The sequence below is a fragment of the Periplaneta americana genome, chromosome 5 (assembly GCF_040183065.1).
Source record: "Periplaneta americana isolate PAMFEO1 chromosome 5, P.americana_PAMFEO1_priV1, whole genome shotgun sequence".
NCBI classification, from domain to species: Eukaryota; Metazoa; Arthropoda; class Insecta; order Blattodea; family Blattidae; genus Periplaneta; species Periplaneta americana.
This window is the reverse complement of record NC_091121.1, coordinates 126,361,127-126,385,914: the sequence shown is the minus strand read 5'-3', so window position 1 is coordinate 126,385,914 and position 24,788 is coordinate 126,361,127. Positions and strand designations below refer to the sequence as shown.

The 24,788-nt window shown below is 33.9% G+C and overlaps 1 protein-coding gene across 14 annotated transcripts in view; it reads left to right on the top strand.

The window, feature by feature from the left end:
- LOC138700172 (integrin alpha-PS3-like) overlaps positions 1-24,788 on the top strand; it is a 268,831-nt gene that overhangs the window by 151,338 nt on the left and 92,705 nt on the right. For all 14 annotated transcript variants that reach the window (XM_069826588.1, XM_069826584.1, XM_069826587.1 and 11 more), the window contains 2 exons: positions 141-271; positions 366-480. In XM_069826588.1, coding sequence (XP_069682689.1) covers positions 141-271; positions 366-480 — 246 coding nt within the window. The remainder of the gene's footprint in view (positions 1-140; positions 272-365; positions 481-24,788) is intronic.

Sequence of the window (24,788 nt, the reverse complement as noted above, 5' to 3'; positions counted from 1 at the left end):
GAGTTTGTTGCAGAGGTCCTGAATCACCCTGTATATATATCGTTCTATTACCTGCGTGTCATATGTACTGTTTAAGACTTCCTGCTTACAACTAGAATTAAATTTACTGTTGAAGTATATTTTCTTCTTTTTTTCCACAGATATAGAAAGAGAAATTGTTTTAGACGAAGAATATGAGAGAGCCTCTATCGCAGGTCAGAAGAAACCATACAAACGTCGACTTACTATTCCTAAATCAGGAAAATGTGAAGACTTGAAAATATTGCTAATGGTAAGTATGACATAAAATGTGAATTCATTATTTAAATTGAATTTTTAATTGAAATTTCTTAAAATTAATCATGTATGGTCCGTATTTTTTCCAGAAGGAGCAATTCAGCAAAAATTTGTTTGAGCCTATCACCATTACAGTAAATCAAACACTTATCGCAGATCGAGCAAATAGCACTTTAGTACTCATTAGAAAGGACAAAAAAGAAGGTAAGTTCAATTGAAAGAAACAATAATAACTTCATAAATTGTAGAGCAGGTAATCATGTCAGGTGAGTAAAGTTTTATAGTGTCAGAACAAATCCGAATAAATGTGTAACCTAATAACTACTGAAAAACTGAAATACGATAGCAGAATATGCAAATTTTATCACACTTTAATTTTCTAGTTATGTCGCCAATAGAAGATACGAATCTTAATGCAGAGCTCAATTTAGGAATAATATATTCTATGTGTGTTACCCAGTTCAAGTTATTATCCAATTCAAAACCAAGAAACTTTGTGCTTGTTGATTCTTTTGAGATCAGTTCCATTTAATCTAATAGTTAAAGGTTATGTTTTATTTAACGACGCTCGCAACTGCAGAGGTTATATCAGCGTCGCAATCTAATAGTGTACAGAAACTGACCACTATTGTGTGTACCAGTGAGGGAAGTGGGAAAAAACCAGAGGCGGTATGCTACCCCAAGATTTTCAGCTGGGATACCTCGATTTAAACAAGAGTACCCTCTTCTTTATAACATACACATGCATGATGTATACAATAAATTGTTTCAGTGCAATCAGTAACGCGAATCTTTGGAGCTTATGCAACACATTAAATTTCTTAATAAAATAATTTCAAGTTACTTCAGTTATTTGCTAGATTATTTTGCAATGTCTATTGAGACTTATCATTTAAATAATGTTAAAGCTTCAAAGTGCCTTACTTAATTATAAATGAAACGTCCAACAACATCAAAAATAACACAGTCACTAAATTGGCAACAATGACCACAACCTTCTATACTTGTAAACATTCCAGGGGTTGAATTATCAAATAAATGTGTCTAAATACATTTGAATACAGTTGCTGGAGGGTATCCAGAGTGCAGCATAGGCGATGGGTAACATTACATTCCTAATGAATATATAACTTGTGCTGGGTAAAGGTTTTCTAGTGTTACCCAGCAATATTCCAACATTTTTCCATCATTCATTCATTCATTCATTCGAGAACAATGCAACCCACTGTCTGTGGTGCACCCTCTATAGTCTCTGACAAATTAAGTGGTCTATGCTTCTCTGCAGTAGCGATATCTATGAGTCACGCTCGAGTCACGTTGAACAACGGCAAGTTCATAGCCCTGCTACTAAAGGAAGAAAAAAAAAGATGCGATTTTTTTAAGATCAAGAAACTGTAATCTACTGTGGCAAAATTACATTTTTCGATATTATATATGTAGTTCTTTTTTTTTTTCAGTAGGTTATTTTATGATGCTTTATCAACATCTTAGGTTATTTAGCGCCTGAATGAGATGAAGGTGATAATGCCAGTGAAGTGAGGCCGGGGTCCAGCACCGAAAGTTGCCCAGCATTTCCTCATATTGGGTTGAGGGAAAATCCCGGAAAAAACCTCAACCAGATAACTTGCCCTGACGAGGAATCGAACAAGGGCCACCCGGTTTTGCAGCCAGATTTTATTTTATTTATTTATTTTATTTATTTATTTAATAATAACATATACATAAAAACGTTACATTAAAATACCCCGAAAGAGCAAAGCTCGTGTTCGGGGACAGTTCCGTTACATAGATACACATACTTTGTAGACAAAATACTTAAGAAAAAAGCTCACATAAAGATTGTAATAAAATTAGTAAATAATAATACTAATAATAACTGAGTGAAAAAAGAGACGATGTTTAGATTGATGGATTAATATTAAATTATTATTAGTAGTATAATTAGTGCAGGTCATGTTGACATAGTAACCAAGATAAAATAGAAAAATACACTTAGGATAGAAATAAACTTGTTTTACAATACATGGTACATAATATATATACAGGGAAGTCTGTCATATAAATTTTTTAATTCTGGATCTGAAAATTTCATTGCTTAAAGTAGTCAATTCTGGATGAAATTTTATTATCGAATTATATAGCCGTGGACCATAATTTGTACTGTGTAGTAAAGCAGCAGATGTGAAATATTTAGGTTCAACTAATTTAAGAATTTCATTTCGTCTCGTATTATGAGCATGTGGCTGAGCTAGGCATTACTCCACAAGTGTGGACTATTATATTTAAAGAGTCTGGATGCGACGAAGTGACTTAAATAAGAAAAAAATTGTTGATTTATGTGCAATGACACTTTAAATGTAGACTAATATTCCAAAATATCAGTATTCAACTCTTCTGGCAAGTGTCTTGTTTTAATAGTTTTGTAACTGTATGCAAGTCACACTCTGGTTACATCCCCTTTTTTGGCCTATTTTTCCCCTTTCGGCATTTTTCACTCAGTGTGAAGGCTATTGTAGATAGGAGCTTAATTTTTTTTACCACATATTGCCATAGTGATGCTCTTGGCATTACATGTAAAATTATGAGAATTCGAAAAAATCTTGCAGAAAAAATTCTTAATTATAAAAAATGATGTCAAATTTTGGAAATTTAGGAGAAATAATCAGGAGGGAAAGCATCACGAGGGTAAAAGAACTTAAATGTTTTAATGGATAGAGCAGGGGTTTTCGAACTTTTTCTATCATGGATCCCCTGAGCTTTGGAAAGCAGCACACACATCCCCTCTCGACAATTAACTTTTATTATGCGATAATGAGAGACACTGTTTCTCACGTTCTATGTTTCAAATAAGACAAATATTAACAAACAATGTAATAATAAATAAGTGCTGCAGTTATCGGTGTCTTTGTTGCATCTTGGAAAGATAGTGTTCAGTTTATGTTTTCAGTATTACAGAATATTGTATTCTCATTAAGAAATATTGGTATGTGTGTTTAGCTACAGTTTGTATAAAACTACTACAATTATTGTACCATACATCATTCTGAAATACAAATCATGGATTAGACGTCATGACCACCTGCAAGAGCTGTAACAGCATACAGTGGCAGTGAACTGCTTCTGCAGCAAAACTGTAAACAACTTGTAACTGCTGCGGCTGGCTCCATCTGTCTTTCTTTCCATCAAGGTTTTTAATACTTCGTGAGCACGAGTTGCCCATCCATGTTCATTATCAACAGTAGCACTGATGAAACCGAAGTCCAAATATCTCTCGTCATATTTGCTGTACTTCGGTTTTGGTTTCTCGGAAACACTAGGTTCAGCCTTGCCTAGTTCCTGTTTTTTACATGTATCGGTATTTAAAAACTTATACATTGGGATAGCACACTCATGAACTGTTAAGTCTCAAATTGAAAACAGACGTAGTGGAACAAGCTTCTAAACCTCACTATACTTGGTGACACTAGTCACTAATGCTGCTCGCCTACTCTAGTTACAATCACGCTGAGTCATGGACGCTGTTGCCAGTCTGCACTTAAAAAGTTATTAAGGACAATTTTTGCTTTATTTCGAATATGTTGTTGTTATTGTTTTCTAATGCCAGGCGTTTGACAATAAAGTCATTTGACCTCTTGCACTCCAATATTTTTCAAGATATTATATTTCGAATATAATGTATATTTTACAATTTCGGTACAAAAATCGAGTAAATTCTCGCACCTCCCTTGGTAAACATTGGCGCCTCCCCAAGAAGGCACGCTTCACAGTTTGAAAAACACTGGGGTAGGTAATAAAGAACATCCTTGTCGTAACCCTCTCCCTATTATGGACTATCATAGTGGATAGCAAATAGAAGTCAGTGCTTTGCTTCCAACAAAATGTCTTAAAATGGGTGGATAACAGTTAAGTAGTTAATTGTAAAAGTAATATTGTGTTTAAGGTTTATTTTTGATTAATATTGGAAAACATGGTGAATCCGAAAAAATGTGAAGAAACTCTGCAGTGTGTCTTGAAGAAGCCTTTCCAAGATGTGGCCTGACTGGAGGTTCTCACCAACATTATAAGGGATTTCGTAGTGGTGGAGCTAAAATCGAACATCGAATGAAACAGTGAAGTGATAACTGATAAGTGATTTGAAAAACTTTGATTGGGGGGGGGGGGGAATTGGGAATTAGAAGGCAAAATAGACGATCTCTTGCAATACCAGTGGAGACAGTGTGTTAGGATTTTTGGTGTAAAGGAGGATGAGAACAAAGACATTGACAAAATGAGAATGAATGTGGTGCAGAAAATCGGTGTAAAACTAAATGTTTTAGACAGTGATAGAAGCCATCGTGTCATTAGGTGAAATAATGATAAACCCTGTCCTGTTACTAAATTTGTGACTTATCGCAAGAGGTGTGAAATCTTAAAAAATAAAAGAAATCTGAAGGGATGTGGCATTATAGTCTATGAGGACCTAACAAAGATGCGACACACACTTCTCAGGGAAGCCATATCAAGATTTGGGCTGCATAATATGGACAAGTTATGGTGCGGTAATAGTAAACCACCAAAGCACAAAAAAAACGTATGTATGGATGGTCTTTTTTTTAATAGATTTTATTGATTATTCAATAGATGTATGAGAAAAGAAATAACATAAGAATAAGTAAATAACATGAAGGAGGTCAGCCAATTTATAGATCCCTCTGTGACAGAAAAAAGAATGTTTGAAAATAATTATTTGATAAATTTGTAAAATTATCTCTTCTTCTTCAGATGAAGTGGATGAATCTGAAGGGTCTAGTAGAATGTCCTTGCTCTTGATTCTTGTGGGTTGAGTGGATCTTTTCCCGAGAGAAAAGAAAGCTGCTCCTGAAACATAGTTATGGTGTGAGAGGAATGTTTGTGCCTGCTTGTGGATGAATTCTTGTATAGTGTATAATCCCAGTTCTCTATTTAGATGTGAATTTCAGACAAATCATGGTGCATTAACAGCAGTTCGTAGTACTTTGTTTTGAAAAGATTGTATTCTTCGAATTTTGTTTGGTGCTGCACAATCCCAAATTGGATATGCATAAGTGATCAGAGGGCGGAGTAACGAAGTGTATAATAGAACTATAAATTTACTTTGTCGAGATGACTTTCTGTTAATAAGAGAATAAAGTTTTAAAAATCTTGAGTATGCCAGATTAAGTTTAGTGTTGCTGTGGTACTTCCAAGTTAGTCTTCGATCTAAATGAACTCTCAAGTGTTTTACTGTCCGATCTGGAGGCTTTCATGGGATGGTAATATTGTCTAGTATTATTGAGGTGGTGATATAGGATGGCATAAAGTAAAAATCATGGTTTCACATTTACTGTGGTTAAGAGATACATGTATATGCCATTCGTTAAGCCAAGTAGTTATGGGTTTTAGAGAATATTGTATATGTTGTCTAGCCTTGAGGATGTCCTAGTGAGTTATGTATATAGCTGTATCATCTGTATACGGTACATAGAAATGTTAATATAAGATATTGTAGAAAAATCAGACGTGTAAATATTTTTAAAAAGTAGGAGAAAGAATTGAGCATTTGGGACTCCAGCGTTGATCTTCTTAGATGATAATTTCTCATTTTCAATTTCTACTACAAAGGTACTTTCGGTGGGAAAACTGTGGATTATCTTATAAATGTAATCTGGAGTGCCAATTTTATGCAACTTAAAGGGAAGTCCTGGAAGCCAGAGATGTTCGAAAGTTTATCTGAAGTCGAGAAATGCTGCTAAGGTATGTCGTTCGGCTTCAAAAGCTTGAGCTATGTGTTCTGTTATACATAGAAATTGAAGAGTTGTAGAATGATGTTTCTTGAATCCAAATTGATAGGGAGGAGTTGCTGAAGTTTCTTCTAGAAATGCAGATGAACGTTTAATGATTACTTTTTCAAAGATTTTGGAGACAGAAGGAACAGACAGGTGAGATGGTACTTGAAGAAAGATTTGAAGGTTTACCTAGTTTGTGAAGAACAATAATTTTGGCAAACTTCCAGGTATTAGGAAAATACTCAAATCGAAGAAAAGCATGAGAGAGAGAGGGGGGGGAGGAAGAGGGAGGGAGAGGGAGGGGAGGGGAGGGGGAGGGAGAGAGAGTTTTTCTTTAAATGTTTAAGAATAGTATTGGAGATCATATCATGACCTGGAGTTTTTTTAGAAATTATTATTATTATTATTATTATTATTATTATTATTATTATTATTATTATTATTATTACTATTATTATTATTATTATTATTAATTAATTTATTTATTTTTTGTAGATTTGACCAGGTGAAGTAAATCGTATTGGTAAAGGAGTAGAATAGTATACGTTAGGCAGTTTTTCAATTTTAGAATTGAATTGAATATCAATGACTGGATTTGGATTAAAAGTTGCAATAGTCTATAAAAACTACATACTTTTCAGTATTGCTCATAGAGTAGAAGTTGTCTTTTTGTAGAGATGGTATTATCATAAATTCATAAAGAATACGTTTGGTATCTTTCCATAGATAACTGTCCACTGGAGAAATATTAGACAGATGTCTGTTATAGTTATATATTCGGTACTGATCCATAGCACTTCTGACTTGTCTGATTAATTATTGATTTAAACAATGTCTGTGATGGTAGTAGTTGTTTGCCATTGCTTGCGTATTTTATATTTTTCAATGAGAAGCCGTTAAATTTCAATTGGTAAAATTGTATGAAAATGATGGCGATTATGATTGTGTTTGGAGTGAAAAATGTTTGGCCAAACACCTGCATAGACTTGGAATATATCAGTGCCCTAACTACCCATTGTGCAACTCAAATCAAGAAATGGATTCGGAACACTTCAAAATCTGTGCTTCAGTGGCTGAGCATGATAATATCTTTGAAAAATATTGGAGTGCAAGAGGTCAAATGACTTTATTGTCAAACGCCTGGCATTAGAAAACAACAACAACAACATGATTGTGTTCGGTGTGATAGATGCAGATTTCAAGAATGTGTGTACTGGATCTCTAAAATGGTTAATTGCTTTATAAATATCTGAGCTGTTCAAGTGGAGGTTTGGCTGTACTTTAAGGTTGAGGTGATTTTGAAATTGCTCCCAGTTGATAAAACCTTCAGCAAGATGAGGTGATTTTTGTGAAAAACGTTTATCTGCAATAAATGTTGTGGCATAATAGCTGTAAATATTATTGTATTTTGTTTACAATCCGAGAAAATTTTTGAACAAAGGAAGGCGATGTAAAGATTAATTTTTTGGTCCTGCATAATTATCTGTGATGATTACCATTTATTATTAATGAAGAAAAACTGGCTCTGGCGCCGAGGATCAAATCCGGGACCCCCAGTCCTATGCACTGGGTACTCTAACCACTGAGCTACGCCAAAGTTCAACCCATTGCACAGGATCGAATATTTCTCCTTTGGTTCTTTTCCCTTAGTGGCCTTACTCCATGTTCCACTTATATATTGACATACTGTATATTCTGTACTGTAAGTTATACACTATGTCAACAGTCATCACACAAGGAGGGCACTCACTTGAGTAACTTAGCGGCCGGGACTCCTACAGTATATGCACAATCCGAGAAAATGTTTGAACAAGGGAAGGCGATGTAAAGATTAATTTTTTGGGCCTTCAAAATCATCTGTGATGGTTACCATTTGTTATTAATGGAGAAAAATGTCGAACCCGGGACTAAGAGAAAAGAACCAAAGGAGAAAGATTCGATCCGGTGTGGTGGATTGAACTTCGGCGTAGCTCAGTGGTTAGAGCACCCAGTGCATAGAGCTGGTGGTCCCGGGTTCGATCCTTGGCACTGGAGCAAATGTTTCTCCATTAATAACAAATGGTAACCATCACAGATAATTCTGAAAGCGCAAAAAATTAATCTCTATATAGATCATTTGCCTAACAGTACATATACTGTAGGCGTTCCGGCTGCTAAGTTGCTCAAATGAGTGCACTTCTTATGTGATGACTAGACATCGGATTTTTAGGCACTAAAATTGCAGTTTTAGGCGCCTAAAATAAGCTCAAAATTTGTAAAATTAGGCTCTATTTTAATGAAAATAGGCATTTTAGGCACATCAAGGTATCATACTTATTTCTTTCACTGAAATGTTTAGTTATACACTAAAATACGCACAAAAAAGTATGTTTAAACATTAAAAAAGAATACTATATTATATTTATAAACAGAGCTGCACAAATTTAATATATTGAAACTAATGAAATAATGATTATTGATATCAAGATTACTCATTTTAAGTTATTGAAATTCAGTTCCATGCTCAGACTTTATTATAATTATCTGCACAGTACACCACCAGAATTTTTTCTAAATTCTCCACAGTTAACCTTTGCCTTTTGTCACTGAGAATCATTTTGAAAGCAGAAAAACTTCTTTCAACCGAAACTGATGTGAGAGGCGCAAATTTTAAATTAGGTACAATAGAAACATCAATACTTACTGGAACATTGACACTTTCCCCCGATATCACTCTTGATACTTTTTCCAACAATGAAAATCCTACATTCTTATTTAATACGTTGTCCCACTTATTTTTAACTTTTTTCCCAGTTTCGCCCAAAGCAGAATGTATGTTCACTTGAGCTTCCTTTACTATTGCTATTTGGCTACAAAGAGATTGTTTTTCACGTTCTAATTGTTCAATGCTTGCAGGTATGAAAGAAAAGTTTGATGTTATGTAGGCAATATCGTTTTTCACTCGTGAGTCATTCAGACAATCTTTCACTGCTTTCACACACGCTGCACTATCAGTTTCAGGTAATTTATCAATAACTGTGACTACTTCTTTAAAATACTTAGAATAATACACCACTGACTGAATCCAGGTTCCCAATCGTGTAACAACCGGCTGAGGTGGGAGTGGGATATCTGGAAAGTTCTCTCTGAATATTGAAATCCTGGATGGGGCTTTACAAAAACATTTTTTTGTGTTAGAAATAAACGAATTGACAAGAGGAAATTCATTCTGGATTGTTTCAGAAACCCTGTGAAGGCCATGTGCTAGACAGGTTACATGCGTGAGGTTAGGATAAAATGTTTTAAGAAGTGGAGCTGCAGCAACCATGTATGAGGCAGCATCAGTACAAAACAACAGAACTGTAGAATCGTGTATATTACCTGAGTATAAAGACTGTAGGCCTTTATTTACAAAATAAGCAATGGCTTGGCTATTCACTTTCGAAAGTTCCTTAACACATACGAGGTGTGGAATCGAAGGTCCATCAGGACTAAGTTTTCCTACTACCATATTTGCTACATACCTATTCATAGGATCTGAGGTTTCATCCACAGAGACCCATATGTAAGAATCACCTATATCCTCCCGAATGGAAGCTAAAGTTTCATTGTATATTCTGTCTAAATAATTTTTTCTTAGGGTCGACTCAGATGGGATATTTTGTTTGCAGTATTTTTTGTAAAAACTGTCTTAAAACCGGATTTTCAATTGCATTCCAGGGAATGTTAGCAGCAACAAACGCTCTGGTTAAATCAGCATAGAAATTGCTGCTGAGATTGGATGAAGTAGGCTGTGTTAGTAAAGTTTGTTGCAGGTGATTTTTCTGCTGAGCTTTAGCCGTATGAGCCGCTCCTTGCACATGCTGCTTTAGGTGGCACTTGTTTTCTTGCGAAATCTAAAAATGTAAAGTAAACTGAATTAAAATAAAATCCTAATTGTTGTATTGCCGTATTTCTATCACAAAGTTAGTGGGTTCGAACAATCAAAATTTTAATGACCTGCAAATACTTTAACTATCGGAATTTAAAAGGTTAAAGTGTAGTGGTCTTAAAAAGAATTATACCTCAGGATAGCTCAGTCAATGTATAAATATTATAGGCCTACTCATTAAAATTAATAGAATTGATATATTTCAACTATTGTTACATACCTGTTTGCTACAAATCTTGCAGAATATTATTTTTCCATCATAAGTGAATTCTGAATATTCTGTTAGCCATTGCCGGATCAATGTAGATTTTGCACTTATATTTTTCGGCATTATCGCGTTAAACTTCACAGGAAAACGTCCTACCGCTCAAAACTTCTCAACACAAATAAGGTGAGGGAAAGAGCAACTGTTAACGAGCATTCAAATGAACCGTTGTTATTGAGATTCAATTGGACAAAAATACAAAGTTCCACTTATTGTTGCATTTCCTGGTAGTGTTAACACTAGGAGGGCCATTCTTTTAAATATTATGTAACGGTTTACCCTACTAATTCGCAGTTTTACGACTTTTCATAAATATTTCAAAAACACTCTTTCTCCAAAAATTGTGATTTTATGACACTCTGAAGGGCAGTACAGCTAATCGGTTTCAGACCGAAAACAGTCATTTTTATAGTATAGTATATCTCTGAATCGGTAGCAGCACATGTTGTGATTGTTGCCTGCTTCAAAACTAAGGTTGGTTCTTTGTCGGCATTTATGCCTCCAAACATGTTAAATTCGGTGAAATCTATTGTGAGTGTCGTGAGATTCAAAACATTTTGTTTCCTTTATCAATGGTATCATGGCCGGTGTGAAGCAAACTTTCCACTTTTTAAATGGCTTAAATTTCGCAGTGAATGCATGTATAAATTATAAAAAGTAAGAGTAAAATGCGAAACTTTACAGTGAGTTAGGCATTTTTAGGCGAATATTAATAAATTAGGCTCTAATAACCGTTTTAGGGCATTTTAGGGCACTATAAAACTCTTTGAATACCTTTCAATTTCCATGAAACACAAATATTAATTATTATTTTTACATTTACTTACAAAATAGGCATTTGCCCTAGAATCCGATGTCTGGTGATGACTGTTGACTTAATATATGTCAATACATAAGTCGAACATGGAGTAAGGCCACTAAGGAAAAAGAACCTAAGGAGAAAGATTCGATCCTTTGCGGTGGGTTGAACTTCGACATAGCTCAGCGGTTAGAGGACCGAGTGTATAAAACTGGGGGTCCCGGGTTCGATTCTCGGTGCCAGAGCTAATTTTTCTCCATTAGTAACAAAAGGAAGGCGAGTTTTATATGTTGTGGGGTATATTTATTTTAAAATATGCCATGTAAGTCTTGTAATTATATTGTACTTTCTTTATTAAACACAAGAAACATATTTAAATTGCAGAAAATTTTTGTAAAATTTCTGTCAAGATGCCTTTAATAATAAGATTTCTTTAACATTAGCACTGTTGAAATGAAAAGATAATATATAGCACATAAATTACTATGATACTGTAAAATTATTGCAAAAAAAATGAAAGAAAGAAAATCTATTGCACTGTTACATATATTAAATCTAGTAACAACACATTTTTACATTCATAGATTGAAATTTCTCTTGGTTTCGAAAGACGGCATCATTTTGCGACTTTGTAGTATTGCTCGCACAAATTCATCCCTTGAAGTGGCTCTACAAATAGCTATTGACACCTCAGTCACTAGTTTCATATGTCTCTTCACTTCATCTTGATTTTCAAGCAACTGTCTAATATCTTCATCCAGTAAGCCTATTGTAGTGGGATGCTCCGTTAGATGACAGTTCTGTCATGAAATCATGTCAACGTAGTCTTCAGCAGCAAAGTTGATCTTAAGAATACAGAACTTTCTGATGCCTGGCTTACACTCTGCTCAAGCTTTCAAAATTTGCCTGAAACCTAATAACCTGATGTATTTTCTCTCATCAGTTATTAAACTCAAAATCACATTTTCAGGGTGAGCAAAATAGACATTTCTCTATATTACAGGATCAACTACTGCCTTCAGATCTTCTGTCAGGTAACAAGAAAATTGAATGATGCACCATAAGTGCTTTGAGCCTTCTTTACATGAAGGACTCATCTTAATGTAAAACAAAAGAGGTGCATATACTGTAACAATGAAAGAGGCTAAAATACAGAGGGATTCTGTAGGTTCTTCTGCACTCACATACAAACGCAATATTCGGTTAGCAGCTATTAACCATCTTGAATGGGCCAATTTTCCAGGATTCTTATTACATAAGTCAGGAGAACAAGTTCCACTTGTAACAGCTAAGCAGATGTCGAAATGGCATTTTGATCTGTACTTACTTCTTCTTGGCTTGAAGTGAGGACAGATTTCCTTCAATAGACTCAAATGATGCGACTGGAAGGTCTTCACAACAGTGGAGTTTTTTCCTATTGGTCCTGAAAATTCATTCGGTCATGCAATTTTACCATCTAAATGACTGAAAAGGTGACACAAGTGAAGTTCATTTCCATGAAGCAAGCATATAATCCACTGCAAGGGCCTCTGAAGTTCTTGTTCCAGGAACACAATCAATTCCCCTTTAGGGCCAGTATTAGTTACAGTTCCATCACACCCAATAGCAGTAAAATTCTTCATACTAATTTCATTCTCATTTTAAAAGTTAACTATGCTGTCTTTTATATCAAGAGATGAACAAAAGATGGGTGTAGTGTGATCTAAAAAATTTCGAACCAGATTCCTCTAATAAGCGGATATGCTCCTCTGTTACAGTTTTCCAGTACACTTTTCTACCCTTCTTTTCTTGGACTGTACTTTTATCCTTTCGGCCATCAAAATATATGCCTGTGGGAAACAGTTCTTCACACGACAATTCACCCTCAGGATTTTTTGTAGGCCTAAGATTAACCCGACGTTTACTTCTTTCTCTTCTAAGCTTCATCCTGTCAATTATTCTGCTGTTACCTTCATCTGTAACTAGACTTACATCTTTCAGTACCGCACTAACTATCACTGCTGCAGCTCTATTAGAAACACCTGCTCTGTCGCATGTCAGGGCCAAGGATGGTAATTTTACTCGCATTTGTGTTACAGCAGTTGATGTTGAAGGACTTACGATAGCTATTTTTACAGGTACAAGAATTTCAATGTCAGTCTACTTTCTGAATCAGTAATTTCATCAGAGCTTTCTTTCAAAGATGTGTGAAGAGATTGAGTACAACCTTCTTCAATTTTCTCAATTCACGTAGCATCTTTACGCTTTTGTGTTCTTTTTCTTTTTTATTTTCTTTTTTTTATGTCAAAATGTCTACTCTATCCAGAGCCATTTTTCTTTCTGTTCTTTGGTCTTTCAAAAATGCTTATTCAGTAGCTGGGACCATACAGGATTTATTACACTTGCAAAATGAAAAATCTACACACTTACATGCTGCAATATCAAAAAGTTTTTTTAAAATCACTGGTAAACGATTCCAACTCTAGCAAAAGTTCCTGCGTCTTTCCTGCTTCTCACTGTCTTGCACAAGGATTTGTATTTTTTATGATATGCTATTATCATCTATAATACACGAGTGTGGAGACAACTGGAATCGATACCTTTAACTACAACTTTTATATTCTACCTGCTAAGATTTGTGATATTTCACTTACAAAGGGTTCTTTCGAATTTCTCTCAGATTTGATATTGTGCTTAATTTGTAAGTAACACTTCATCATATCTTCATATGATGACAAAGCTCGTTCATTAAGATCCTGTGCACTTCCAAATATTGGACACTAAAGCATTCCTCTTGTTTGTGCCTCAGACATTTTCTTCCATTTATTGTGAACTCAGATTAACAATAACACTAACACCGGTGAAACAAAAATACTATAATGAAATGAAACTCACTGCATGCACAAAAATTAACTAATTCATGACAACAATCAATATAATTATGTTTCAGTACCTTTTAATACATAACAGGGACCAACTAATTGGAACACAGTAGACTAAAATCAAACACACACGTCACTCATATCTACAGGTGTTCTGCTTTTGGAAGGGGTAGGGATGACCCTCCACACTTCATAAGATGAAAGAAGGGGTGTACTGACGATTCATGTGCAACAGAACAATCGTGGGAACCAGTTGCAAGATCTATTGAGAATACCATATATACGACAAACTTTAGGCCGTTTGTGGCCACCATAATAAATTATTTAATGGATCCGAGACTGTTTGTGGTTAATAATGACGTCAGTACACACCCTTTTTTTACTATTAGAAAACAAAAATAAAAATTCGATTTTTTCGTTCCACTCTAATGGGCACCCTTTGTAAGTTGCTGTAGAGTATGAAACCCAGCACAGTTTATGCAAGATGGCCCAGTTTGTTTTGGTTTGGTACATATTGAATAGTGCTGATCTAAAGGTAAGCGTTCACTACATTGTATCGCACTCCTCGTACGAATCGCATGCAAAGGATATTTTAAGTGCAGTGTGTTCACTGTAACGGCTCCATCTCATCGCCTCATCGGATTCCCCTATCAGCTGTTTAAAACATGACGTCATACGATATTCACATTGTTGAAAACAGAGGAGTTGAGGTTAGGTCTATTAATTATGACTGTTAGCGAATAAGAATTTGTAATTGCTTCATGCGTCTTAATTGAAGAGGAAGAAACTAAAGAAATATTGGTTACATAATATATATGTAAGAAATGACTTGATTACTGTAATGGAAACGCCTCAAATTATATAATTCTTCGCAATTTTCTACAAGCGAAATAAGTTTTCCATCTGCCATTTTGGCGCGACACTGAACATGGCACAACATAATAGTAACAGTTGACCAATTAAAATTGATTTATTAAAGAAGGCCATGGTCGCACGCATCGGAGAAGTTGCTCATCCGAGAAACGTGGATGGATTTGCCGAGAGGCGATGCATGCGATAAGATGTAGTGAACGCGGTTACATAACAATTACAGCAAAGATAGTCTTTTTCCGATCCGTGTGATTCGTCCGATGAGTGCGATACGATGTGGTGAACACTTACCTTAACTGGTACTTCATAGAACGAGGAGGAAGGTGACAGAAGTTCTTGGTGTACCCAAAACATTGACAATGTGTACATTGTATGTAGCCTACATATTGGTTTTACGACAGTGTTCTACTGTTATGATGGCATACTGTATGTGCATTAATTAAAAAATTCGTGTGGCATTTTCTATATTTTCGAGTTCAACAGCACACAGAGACATGGGTTATTATCCTTATATAATAGTCTAGTAACTCTTGTGATTTGTAGTTTAGCATCTATTAGTATATTAGTTCTTGAAGTAGTACTTCTTTATATGAGAGCGAAAATGGAACATTACGCAGAATTACTTCCAGTTTCTTGCTAGTGGGATCTTGAAAATTGTGAAAAGAAGTATTAGAGTTTTCAAAGAATTTAGTGGCCATGGTAGACATGTTTATTTTATTGTTATATCAGTCATCAACTTATCGGGTTATATGATGAAGGATCGGTGGAGCGGAGAAAAATTCTCTCCGGTACCAGGATTCAAACCCGGATTTTCAGCTCTATGTGCTGATGCTCTATCCACTAAACCACACCAGATTCCAATTCCAATGGTGCATTGAATCCTCTCAGTTTAAGCTCCACCTCTTAGTTCCCCTTTAATGGCCAACCCTCATGCACTGTGTCACAGATGTGTGACAGTGGCACAATGTCCAACACACTAATGTGCAGAGGTGCACTCATTACAAGTGACTAAGTGGCCTGGATCTGATGGAATGAGCGCTGTCTTAAATCACTAAGTGATTATATACACAAATCATATTATTGCAATGTACCGAAGTACATATGATATTTCCAAGCAGTAATTCTTCGTTATCATATCGTGGCCTTGGTTTGACAAGGTTTTAACTGCTTTTTCCATGCTTTTGAGATAGAGAGCTTTAAAGTTTCAATCTATACTAATAATAAATCAGTAGCCGAAATTTTTCTGGTAATTTTCGATTTTCCAAAAATAATTGGTCCTAACATATATAACTAACCACCCTGAAACCGAAAATCGCATTTTTGAAATTTTTGTTTGTATGTCTGTCTGTATGTTTGTTACCTTTTCACGCGATAATGGCTGAACCGATTTATATGAAAATTGGAATATAAATTAAGTTCGTTGTAACTTAGATTTTAGGCTATATGGCATTCAAAATACTTTATTTAAAAGGGGGGTTATAAGGGGGCCTGAATTAAATAAATCGAAATATCTCGCATATTATTGATTTTTTGTAAAAAAATGTTACATAACAAAAGTTTCTTTAAAAATGATTTCCGATAAGTTTTATTCTTTACAAAATTTTGATAGGACTGATATTTAATGAGATAAATGAGTTTTAAAATTAAAATAATGCCATCTAAGACGGTGCAATGAAATAACAAATGACTTCGTGTATAAGGGGCCTTGGACAGCAACAATCGAAAGCTATCAAACATAGCCTACAGAGAATGTTTCTGTGTTTGTATGAAGTAATATAGGAAGCTAAATTAACCGATTTGTATAATTAATTATTATTTCACCATTGGAAAGTGTAGTTTCTCTAGATGGACATAATGCTATAATGTTATTACAGTAACTTCTTAGTAAATCGAGGACAGGCAAGATTAAAATAGCTTCTTATGCACAGAAAATTTGATAGGCTATTTTGTACATTCGTTTTCTGTATTTCTTAAAATAATATTTATGTACACACTCATTTTAATCTCAGAGAATTAACGAACAACGAGAGTGTATTGATTTAGTATGCAATAATAGTACGTTAGCTTAGCAGTCCATTATTTTATAATTCAAATTTTAACTATGCCCAATTGAATCGTGTTAAAATACATAAAATAGGCTATATGCATTAAATGCAATGCAAAGAAACAACAAATTAAAAACTTACTTATCGAAGTACATCCGTTATCAACGCACTTTTTATATAATATAATATAATATAATATATACTAATAATAAATATGTAACCGAAAATTTTCTGGTAATTTTCGCTTTTCCAAAAATAATTGGTGTTAACATGTATAATTATTCATCCTGAGACCGAAAATCGCTTTTTTTAATTTTTTTTATGCCTGTCTGTCTGTCTGGATGTTTGTTACCTTTTCACGCGATAATGACTGAACGGATTTTGATGAAAATTGAAATATAAATTGAGTTCGTTGTAATTTAGATTTTAGGCTATATGGCATTCAAAATACTTCATTTAACGGGGCCTGAATTAAATCGAAATATCTCGCTTATTATTGCTTTTTTGTGAAAAATATTACATAACAAAAGTTTGTTTAAAAATGATTTCCGATAAGTTTTATTCTATGCTAAATTTTGATAGGACTGATAGACTTTTAAAATAACAATACAATACATTTTCACCGCCGCCTCAATTTGTAGCATTGTTGTTCCTGCAGTAATTCCTATGTGCAAAATATAAAATTTTTGAGTAGGAAGAAAAAACACATTTATTCATTCCATGGCAATGGTACATAGGAGATCGTGAATTCTTACATTTTCGAAAGAAAGAAATATAATTACATATCACTGTTTATGCTGTATCACTATTTAAGTTATTTGAAGGGTTCAGAACCATAGTGGGCCAATCACCATTTGCTGAAGACGTAAAAAACAATGGTTAAAATTAAGTTATTACCATAATTCAATGGAAACATATAGCAAGTAAAATAAAGTTTACACATTAAAACTAAATGATATGTAAATCTTCATTAAACTATGGTTTCATGTAATAACAAATAAGAAACATGTTAAACTAATTGTCATTGCACCAAATGAGTGCTCTCTGGACCAAAATGATTGCATTTTAATTATTTAAATACAGTTTCAATTAAGTAACATATTAAAAGATTTATCCTTCTAACAAACACGGATGTTCCCTGGATCAAACGTCCTATTTTAATTATGTAATTATTTTATATTTATTTCTAACAGGTGCAGCGGAGTGCACGTGTATGGCTAGTTTAATATAAAATGAACATTTAATTTCCTATATTTATGAAATGTTATGTATGGCATCTTAAAGCACTGAACTTTTAATTACATACTTTCATATCCTAATTTGACCACTTATTCATTGAATTTAAAATATTTAATTTTGCAGTTACAACTATGTTCTTCTATAATGAGTTTTCAGAGTGAGACAAGGTTCTAAGTGCTGATAGAACTTTGTCACACTATTTTATTCATTACAGTACTTTTTTTTTCTCTCTCTCTCTCTCTCCTACATAAAACATTTAATCTTTGAAAACAATTGTTCTCTTTTAATTTATAATTGGATAACAATTGACATTAAATAAATTATATGAATTAAAATTATATTTTTTAAAACTATTAGACCTCTGTTATATCACTCTTCGTGAAAGACCAATTTCACTTGATGTTATAATTATGTGGAGGATGTCTACTTCGAATACTGCATTTCCATGACTGCAGATTAGACACTACTTTCTGTACCTTCTTTTTTTGGTGTATTTTCTTGATTATTTCTGACATTAATAGTTACACATTGTGTGTTTTTTGTTGTTATTAGGCCTATTATAATTTCAATGTCGCTTGTATTATTTAAATATATTTATAGATTTTATGTTGTTTATATTATATTATATTTCTAAATTAAACAAATAATTGCACAATTAAATATCAATCAATCTTCTTAATATATCCAGCTATTTGCTGACAACATAAAGTCCACTATAGTCCACTGTAGCCTATTCAGTTGTTGTTTTTCACGAGAAATGAGGGGTATTTTGATCAGTGTTCATTATAGATGCCTGTTGCTAGTAGCCAGAGGTGGGTGTAGTCAATTTATACTGCAGGGCTGTGTACACACATTATGAAATCCATAACAGCATTTTATTAAATTCCTCTAATAAAATTAGGCAAGAAATTCTCCATCTCTTCAATAATATTTGGAAAACAGGCTTTTGCACAATTAAATATATTGGCTTAAGAAACAGTTTCTTGGACGTGAAGGTAGTCATCAAATTTATTATTGACGAATAAAAAATGTATATTTTAAGTAATAGGGGTCTGACGGAATGAGCGCCGTGATGCATTTGTAGCTCCCCAAATGCAAAGAGGAAGGCTTCAAGGTTAATAAGGTATAATAAAGTATTAACTGTATAGGTAGCGAAATCCGCTTATGAAAGCCAGCTATAAAGGCTGAGGGGGATCATCATACTAACCACACAATACCTCCGTTCTGGTTGGATGATCGTCCACCTCTGCTTTGGCATGTGGACTTGAGACAGCAACCGGCTGGTCAGTCTGGGCCATTAAAGGTCTGTAGTGCCACATATTATTATTATTATTATTATTATTATTATTATTATTATTATTATTATTATTATTATATTATAACCATTTTTGTTGTGCGACCGTCACTTAGGTCGCACTGTTTGCTAGCCGGATGGCTACTGCGTTCGACTTCTGCTCTTTCTCATCAGGATTTCTGACACCACCATTGTACACAACAATGGAAAACGATTTTACTGGAAGAGCTGGAGTTCTCAGGATACTATAGGAAAACTACATGATTACTACTTAGTCTGAAATGATTACAATCTTGTAAACTCTACCTGATTTATTATATATTTACAAATGTACAACAAAACTACTTACAAGGTATTTCATTTCCCTCTGCCGATGCCATCACCGCTACCATTTCTTCTGTGACCAAAAAAATAGACTCGATGTACGCTCTCCGTCAATCTCCACTAACTGCTGCGTCTCCTCACCAACACTTTTTATGTTTCGTTATCCATTTCCCGCCCGGGGTACCGACCACGCCATCCACCAGGTGAGATGGGCTTAACAAAAATTGGTGTCAGAAGTGGGATAACAAGTGGTTTTCAAACTCGCTTCGTTTACTCATAAAGAAAAAAAAATAAAGCTCACAAGAATTTTAAGAAATCCAAATCTGATTATCATTATCTTATCTTTTCTTCCCTTCGAAAACAAGTAAAAAATAAGATAAAATCTGATAAATTATTTTGGCTCCAATTTATCGATAGAAATTTGAAAAATGAGCCTAAGAAATTTTGGAAGTATGTAGAATCATTTCGTAAATCTAAATCCTGCCTACTGAGTTAATTATTGATGGGGAGCACATCACTGATCAAACTGCGATCGCAAATGATTTTGCTGATCAATTTAAATCGGTACAAAAAAAGCTCAGTCATCTATATGTTAGTGATTCCATCACTACTGACTGCTGATGTTTACCGGTTATTGTGTGTGAAGATGTCTTGAATGCCATTAGGAGGCTTAAGCCCAATAAATCTATGGGAACTGATGGCATACCTAATTTCATGATTAAAGGTTGTTCTCAAATTCTTATTCCTCTATTAACTTTTATTTTTAATCTTAGCCTTAGAACGGGTATTTATCCTTCTTTATGGAAGGAAGCGTCTGTCATTCCGATATTTAAGAATGGTAATAAACATACTTTTAATAATTACAGACCTATTTCAATACTAAATAACTTTTAAAAAATTTTAAAAAAATTATTCACAAACATGTTTCATTTTATGTTAAATCTAAATTAAATCCTGCTCAACATGGCTTTACTAAAAGCAAATCTACAATGACGAATTTGGTCAATTATCTCAATCTTATTATGTCTACAGTTGAATCCCAAGGTCAAATTGATGCCATTTATTCTGATTTCAGTAAAGCATTTGATGTTGTTCCTCATCAAATCTTAATAAGTAAATTAGATGAGTTTGGACTTTCCATTAATTATCTTAGCTGGTTTGAAAATTATTTAACCAACAGATAATCTTATGTTCGGTTGGGAAACTCTCTCTCTCTGATCCTTTCACTACTCTTTGTGGTGTTCCACAGGGTTCCACCTTAGGTCCGTTATTATTCTTGCTTTTTATCGATGACATTTGTAAGCCCATCTCTTCCCATTATCTTCTCTTTGCCGATGATTTAAAAATATTTAGGAAAATTAGTAGTCTTGCTGATTGTTATTTACTTCAAAATGATATACATGCCATTCAACGTTGGTCTGATTATAACGGTATGAAAATTAATATTTCTAAAACATGCGTTATCTCTTTCTCTAGGAAGACAACTACATTAAAGTTCAACTATTCGCTATCGAATGCCGCCATAATCAGTAAGGACTGTATAAAGGATCTCGGTATATATCTTGATTCTAAATTGTACTTTCATGACCATGTTGATAATTTATTTAATGATTCACTAAGAATGATTGGTCTCGTTAGGTCTATTACTTATTCATTTTCCTCTCCTGACACACTACTTACATTATATTATGCTTTAATGAGGTCTAAATTAGAATATGCATTGGTTGCGTGGAACTCTATTCTTCTACTGATTCGGCTAAACTAGAAAATATCCAAATTCATTTCTCTTTGTGCGCTCAGATTTGTACCCAATTACTCTTCTTTAAATTATGAACTATCTAGTAAATATTTTAAATGTACCAGTCTGTATTCGAGACGTCAGGATATTGATTACACTTTCTTTAATAATGCTATTAATGGTGTCATTGATTGTGATTCTTTTATACATAACACCTACCTTAGAATTCCCATGAAAGGTTTTCGTGGTTAAAGAATTTTCTTCACTAAATTATTTAAATCCCTTTCTCCAATAGCCAGGTGTATTAAAAGTGCTAATTTGCAAGATCTGATTTGATTTTACTTATGCATGATATATCCTTACTTGTTATTTAGTATCTTTTATTATTTGTTAGATATTGCCATTTATTTTGTTGCATTTGGTGAATGATTAATGTTGATTGATTGTATTTCATCTCACTGCCATTTTCTGTCATTCATTCTCATAATCATTTGTTCTGTGTTGTTTTGTCTTTTATTTTGTGCTAAACTGTAATTGGCTTTGTGCTGTTGTTTTGCACATTAATATTCGAAATAAATAAATAAAATAAAATAAATTATTATTATTGTTGTAGTTATTGTTATTGTTGTTATTGCTATTATTATCATCATCATCATCATCATCATCATCACAGCCAGTCATTCTGTTGGAGATCCAGAAATCTTGTATAAGTCACACAACTGTAATTTGGATTCAATCTTCACGATTAGTTTATCGAATGTTTTGATAAAAATACGAAAGTAATTAAAAAACTTGTTTTCAACTGCACAAAGAGTTGTAAAAGTGCCTTTCATTAATCAATGAACAACTGTAAAAAGTATCCATAATTGTACTTTTTCTTACGTTTTTTCATCTCTGGGAGATAAAATAAGCAGCTATCACTTTGGTTTGTAGTAGGGTAATTCCATGCAAAACAGTATGACGCAAAACATTGATATCTCCAAATTTGTTAAAAATTGCACATTCAACTCTTTATGTTATATATATTAATCATGTACAAAATTATGTTTGCGGCACCTACCGTTTAAATGTTATGGACAGTTAAAATAATTTGATTTGAGCACATAGGCATATTTTCAATGTGTTTTCTGACCATAAGAATAATTACAAAAATTTTTTTAAAGTATCTTTAGATAGCTTAAAAAGAGGTTATTAAGATACTATAATTCAATGCAGCTCGGAAATTTGTGTTTAAAGAAATTAAAAAATACATTTTAGAAAATGCCATTACATTAAATCGAATACTTCAATTCACATTAAAAAAAAATATGATAATTTACAGAGCAGTTTCATTAGGCTGTCAAATTTTCATAATGGGGTCTTCAAACGTAAGGAAGTTATAAATTAAAACAACTCACCGCATAAAGGGTGATCTATGCTGCTGCGCCATGCGCCATCACTGCTGCTGGTCACTGCGAGAAACGTCTCCGCGTTGACGACCAGTGCGCGTCACACATCTGATTTCAACTAGTTTCGGTACTTCTGGTGAAGCAGAATAGGGTTTTATTGCTAACTTTCCATTAACTGGAACCACACAGTGAACACTTCTTGTTCCGGGAACAATCTTCAGGCCGGCAAATCTTTGAGGATTTAGATTTGTAACTACTTCTTCATGTTCTTCAATGGATGTGAATGACACAATGATTCCCTGTATATTGCATTTTGACCATTCATACAATTCAGTCCCAGTAGCTTCACTAATTATTTCAATTTTTTAAATTTTATGGCGACAGTATTCGCAAATAGCATCACCTACCACTAAATGCGGACCTTTTTACACATGCCACTTGCCACTTTTCTTTTACAGACTTGTGACGAATGTTTTTCAAGTCCGAAAGGGTTTCAACACCACAGATGACTCCAACTTTTCGTCTTTAATTCAGGGATATTGAACACTTACAACTTACAATGACAGAACAGAACAAAATCACCCTCTAAACTGAAGTGGAAAAGTTGCGCTGAGATTAACACAGTCCAAGAAAACAAATCTCCACGTGAAAGCTATTAGAGCAGATGTCGTAACATCTGGCAGTCATATCGATCGCTAAGGCTGGCCGCACACAGGAAGATCTCGAAGAAGGAGTAGTTTCGAATCTGCAGCGAGGTTCTAATACGACATACACTGTTCGTAACAAATATGTGGACTTCCTTAACTTCCAAATATAAACTTGAAATTGATGTCATGATCTCGGTGGTTCTTGAAGAATTTATATTTATTGGTTTTTATTGCAGAACTTACGTAGCGATTAGTTCGCCATAATATCGTGAACATGCAGTATTCACTTCAACAGCAATAATGGCAAAATAGAACAGCTCTTTTGGAATGAGTATAATTACATATACTATTAAACACGATACATTTATATTTTGTCATTCTATGCCATTAATTGTTTATGTTATTTGTGTTTAGACAGTCTTTTAATTGTTAATTTTAAAAATATAATGATAATACTATAATAGTAGCAATAATAATGTTACTGTATACCTGAAGCATTCATTTCCTGAGCTATTTCTTCCCAAAGCCAGTCAGTAGTATCTCTTTTAGCATGTTCTTTTAATTTAAACTCAAATAATTGTATATTGCAGGTCTTGTCTGAAGCAGAATAACAAGTTTGTATCTAATTCCACTGTAGTACAAGACAAAGACACTGAATTCAAATTAATCTGAATCTCCTCCCAATGCTCGACAACGCTGATAATTATAATACGAAATAATGAAAGCAGAAGTATGCGCATGCAGACACTGGACTGTCTCCAGTTTCCTCGAGACGAGACATAATTCCAGGCACCTTCATTGTTTTCTCTCAGACAGTCTCTGAGAGCCTGAGACAAGCGTCTCTTCCTATGTGCCTGCCTACCTATCTAACTTAATCCTCGAGTCGGTCTCTTCCTGTGTGCGCCGAGCCTAAGCATGCGTGTGGATCTCTGATATGAGCACGTGACGTAATACATTGCATGCGACTATGAACCTTAACAGCAAGATTTCCAATTCTAGTCTATTTAATATTTCCCAAAGTTTTAGAAATGACATCATAATTTTTTTTGAAATCGATAAGAAAATTGTTTGTCTCACCGTAAAAAATATAACATAGAATAAAAAAATATTCGATTTGAAAATATTAACATTTCTTTATTTTACTGTAAGTTTTAATACATACTCGAAGTAAAAATCGATAATAACTCAAAAGTAAGTGTAAAAATATATAGTCACCATTGTATTGGGACAATTTTTACGTTGATACAATGAAGCATGTCATTTTAATAATATTTTTAGCAATAGTCTACATATCAACTCCCCGAATATTTCACCCTTCATTACCTTTCAACCATTGATGATACGAGGTT